Source organism: Carassius carassius, chromosome 18, assembly GCF_963082965.1.
Source record: "Carassius carassius chromosome 18, fCarCar2.1, whole genome shotgun sequence".
Lineage (NCBI taxonomy): Eukaryota > Metazoa > Chordata > Actinopteri > Cypriniformes > Cyprinidae > Carassius > Carassius carassius.
The window spans coordinates 97,501-102,500 of record NC_081772.1 but is presented as its reverse complement, the minus strand read 5'-3'; the positions used below and the strand labels follow the sequence as shown (position 1 = coordinate 102,500).

Genomic DNA, 5,000 nt, shown 5'->3' with positions numbered 1-5,000 from the left:
TGCCGGTACATCTCCACAGACGAGTTTCCAGCCAGCTGACCCGCTGCAGAAAAATAACACACTGGACATCAAGAGGAGACTCGATAACAAACTCTCACTCATATCTAATGTACCATTTTTGCTGATGCTGAGTCATATCATTTGCCAAGTATGGTAATCCATACTCGGAATTGGTGCTCAGCATTTAACCCCTTCAATGTCTTGCTCAAGTGCACTTCAGTCATGGGTATTGAGGGAGGTAGAGAGCACTGTTCATTCACTCCCCCCCACCTACAACTCCTGCCGGCACTGAGACTCAAACCTGCAACCTTTGGGTTAAAAGACCAACGCTCTAACCATTAGGCCACAGCTGCCCTGAGACCTGTCTGATCTGATGAAATTTGGTCATTAAAATATAGTGTTTCTCTACTGTACACCATTTCACCTACAATAATAATGAACCTCGGCTGAGAGCAAATTCAATGCAAAGACTTTAGTCAGAGTGGAGAATGGTTTATGTTACAGAAATCACATATATTTTGATCTTTTGAGTGATTATGTTCTTTCTGTGTGATTGAGATAACTGGCAGAACTTCATCTAAATTAATCTAAAAATGCATTAGTGAGACATCTTGAGTCTTATTATAAAATTAAGTATACTGATTGGAAGTGCTGAAACTGAGTCTAAGTGAAGTAAAGCCAATTAGCTCAAAAACTAACATTAATATCATAATTCTACCAAATGAGTGCAAATAATAACTACATAAGTGCAAAAAAATAGCAGGGAGGTTTTTGTCACTTCATCATCATTCGTATGGTTAATTCTAAGTGCGTTAGAATCTGAAACCACATTGACACTGGATCATCTGTTCAGGCCACAAACGATCAACACTGAGGACTCATTTGTACATTTGTGAGCATACCACAAACATTAGTTCTTGTTCAAAGGCTAAACATGGCCTCTTAGAGTAACTAGCTCTGATTGGCTGACCTGTGAGGTAGGTGTTGTGCGAGTCATCTGATTGGTCCAGTCCTTTAACGGTAATCTTATCGGTACTTTGTGTTGTGTTACTTTGTGTTGTGTTAGGCAGTCGAAAACTTTGCATTTCTCTGTCTGCACATAATGCACTTTTGAAAGATGCTTTGACAGATTGCTTGTGTTTCCGCCCTTACATGCAAAAAGTTTGTTGCACTTATGACAACCAGCGTTGTCTGCATCAATTCTAGTGAAGTATAACCACACTTTGGAACGTTTTACTGTCTCCGCCATCGTCACTCTTTGTATTAAGCATGAGTTTTCGTACTGTAAGGGGCCGTTCACATATCGCGTCTAAAAACGCGTGGAAAACGCTAGGCACGCCGCTTTCTGATTTTTTCCCCCAAAGCCTTCGGGCACTTGCGCTCCTGAGGAGTGTGCAATTGCTAAGCAACCATGACCTGCTCTCTCCATGAAGACGCGGAAATTTCAGCAATGGATAAATGGATTTGCAGCACTAAAAACTCCTTGCAGTAGCTCTGCTACTAAATTAATTTAAAAATCAGCTGTTCCTTCATCTTGGCTGAGCTTTCAACGTTGTTACGGAAAAGGTGAGAAAGCTACAGTACATGACCTGTGGTGCGCTTGCAGCATTCTGAAAAGTTGAGATGTTTTTAACTCGATGCAGTGTGGACGTGCCTGGAAAAAACAAACTCGTCGCACCGCGTGCGCGTCGCGACCACGTCGCTTCCATTATGAGCACGCATACCACACGCCTACATTTGAAATAACTAACTTTAGCGCGCAAAAGACGCGATATGTGAACGGCCCCTTATGCGTGTGTGTGCGCTGCGCTCGTTTTTGTTGTGTGTGTGTGACTAACAGACAGCCTCCGCGGCGCGCAAGAGAGATCTCGCAGATCTCACAGACAAACGTCTTAATATGATCGCACATTAGAAATGTTTGGTGAGATAAAATGTGCACGATAACATTATTAAGCAAAAATACATAGTACATTAATTTTTTTCCCTCCAGTACCGAAAGCAGAACCGATAGCGTCCGATCTTACTGATACTACGGTCTTTCATAATTTAGCCCCGGGGCCAGTTTAATACCAGGTTTCGGTACCCATCCCTACCTGTGAGTTAGGTGTTGTGCGAGTCTTCTGATTGGCTGACCTGTGAGGTAAGTGCTGTGCTAAGAGTCTGATTGGATCACCTGTGAAGTAGGTGTTGTGCGAGATGTCTGATTGGCTGACCTATGGCGTAGGTGTTGTGTGAAGCGTCTGATTGGCTGACCTGTGAAGTAGGTGTTGTGCGAGATGTCTGATTGGCTGACCTGTGAGTTAGGTGTTGTGTGAAGCGTCTGATTGGCTGACCTTTGAGGTAGGTGTTGTGCGAGGTGTCTGATTGGCTGACCTATGACGTAGGTGTTGTGCGAGTCATCTGATTGGCTGACTGTGAGGTAGGTGTTGTGCGAAGCGTCTGATTGGCTGACCTGTGAGGTAGGTGTTGTGTGAGGAGTTGATGAAGTAATGCGAGAGTGGCAGCGTCATGTCTTCACTCTGGTCCAGCTTCTCTGGAGGGATGATACTGTTCTCTTCTCCACTCAGATATCTGCCGAAGCCCTCCACCGAGATCTGCCCTGCACCACAAAACAACAATATCAACAATCCTGTGCATGTTTGCAGACTTTAGACTGTACTGGACAGACCTTCAGACCAGTGGATGGTTCCCTTCTTTAAATACTCTATGTCAGCAGTGCTCAGCCTTGCTCCTGGATATCTACCTCAAAGTCTAGTACCATAACTAGAACCAGCTACTGAAGGCTTTCAGGAACACTTGGATCAATACAGGTACAGTAGATCTACAGGAACAGGAATGAGCACCTCTTACCTACTTATAATTATTTTAAGAAAGAATGCAACTGCAACCACAAAATATTACAAGCATTTCCTTGTTAATAAGAAATCATCACATGAGTTCAGCAGAAGTGACAGCTCAAACTGTTGGAATGTCAGCCAGTCGCTTTTCATTCCAGTCCATTTTCTTTGGGCTCCTTGGCTCTCAGGTGGAGTCTAGCACATCTAACATCCCCACCGTCCCTCTGGCCACTTTATGCTAATTAATCCTGCCATGCCCTCTGTAGACTTTCACAGCTCTAATTAACACAGTTCTTCCTCTAATGAAGCATCAAAGGGTGACTTTCGTCTCAGCGGAGCGCTCACCTTTCCAGACTCGTGAGGGAACACCATGGAGGAAGACTTCATTAATGCAGTGCACTCAGAAATGGAGACGAGGTTCATGAGGACAGACAGCATTTCCACGGAAGACTACAATCCAGCATCTTTTAAACATAAAGGTTCTTTGATGGTTCTTTGCAGTGAGTTAGACCAAAGTCCTTTTAAGACAAGTCATGTCACTTTGCGGCCATCTTTGAAACGCCTATCAGGTATGCAAGTGCAACTCCTATCTCTTTGAATGGGGAAACATCAAATTCTCCAAAATGGTTCACTAAGTTTACCATTTAATTTTTATAATTGAAATCACCAAAAAATCTGACAACAACTGTGTCATAAATGTTGTGACTTTTGCTCAAATAGCGTTATTAAAAGATCAGCCATAGCACGTCTCAGAATGCTGACTGTTTCTATAGCAACCGGGACTTCTAACGGCAGCTGCAGTGACGCGCTGACTTTACTGATTAGTGATTGGCTCTTTCATTCAGAAGGCGGGACTTCCTGCAGTTGAGCAGCTATATTGAGCGTTCCATTCAAAACTATAAGAGTGACATTCTATAGTCTTTGTTTAGACTCAGTAAAGGACCCTTCTCTGATACAGGGCTCATGAGCTGCTACAGTATGGCTATTAACAAAAACATCTGTATTCATCTCTTTAAAGGTTTTTTGATAGAATTTTCTTCTTTTTACTGTGAAATGGACTCTTTACCCCTTATAAAATGGAAATGAGCCTTGTTATGTTTGGTGTAGTTCACACTGAATATGTGTGGGCAGGTCATATGTTAATGAGCTCATGGCTGTGATGTTGTTTCTGCAGTTTACCTTTACATTACATTTAGTCATTTTGGGGAATACAAAAAGCGATTCTTCTTAAAGAGGTAAACAGACACAGGAAGTGCTCATAATACCAATTAGACATTGTACAAATAAGTGAAAGAGAAGAATAAATAAAGAGAGAGTTTTTTTAAGTAATACATATTCAGGATGGACTGGAGAGAGGAAGTTTGGGATTTTGACTTTCACATAACATCAAACTCTCATTCACTGAACAGCAAACCTTCAGCTCAGCAACATCTGAGCATTTTAAATCATTACAGCTTTAATTCTCAGGGATCAAACAACAGACAGTGGGCGGAGTCTGTTTGAGTGACAGGAGAATTCACCAACCTCTTTGTGAAAGCATGGTGTCAGGCTCGTATTTCTCCACCAATCCCTGCACTTGCTCGGCTTTAAGGGGCGGGAACAGGATCTCATTCAGACGAGGGTCTCTCTGTCTGTTGTTCAGGAAGTCTGTCATCTGCTCTACGGTGAGGTATGGCCGGATCTTAGCACCACTGCTCATCAGTACAGAAACACACAAACACACACACACACACACACACACACACACACACACACACACACACACACACACACACACACACACACACACACACACACACACACACACACACACACACACAGAGAAAGAAATAACTTTACACATGATGAAAACCAGCAACTGCAGCCATTTATGACCACATTCTACATTTTACTAAACAAGTTTAGTTTACATGAACATGACATCTAAATAGAGTTTTATATTTTGTGTAGGCTATATTTCTTAACACAGTTTCCAGGTTTTATTGTAAATGAATCATTATACAAAAAAAAAAAGTCTTCATGTAACTTGCTCCACCTCTGAAACGACATACACAATTGATGAGTGAACTAGATCAGTCAGTAGATGGTGAGGTTGGATTATTTCCATCAGAATGCAGAAGGTACTTACATTTCTGAGAAAATCGTATCGATGTCGTTCCGTGG

General features: G+C 42.3%; 1 protein-coding gene across 2 annotated transcripts in view; it reads right to left on the bottom strand.

Moving 5' to 3' along the window:
• The window catches only part of LOC132092022 (1-phosphatidylinositol 4,5-bisphosphate phosphodiesterase beta-1), a 91,846-nt gene that overhangs the window by 18,428 nt on the left and 68,418 nt on the right, over nt 1-5,000 (bottom strand). For both annotated transcript variants that reach the window (XM_059498075.1, XM_059498074.1), the window contains exons 8-11: nt 4,966-5,000; nt 4,362-4,528; nt 2,453-2,599; nt 1-43 (exon numbers count right to left, since the gene is read on the bottom strand). The exon at nt 1-43 is cut by the window's left edge and continues 115 nt beyond it; the exon at nt 4,966-5,000 is cut by the window's right edge and continues 66 nt beyond it. In XM_059498075.1, coding sequence (XP_059354058.1) covers nt 1-43; nt 2,453-2,599; nt 4,362-4,528; nt 4,966-5,000 — 392 coding nt within the window. The remainder of the gene's footprint in view (nt 44-2,452; nt 2,600-4,361; nt 4,529-4,965) is intronic.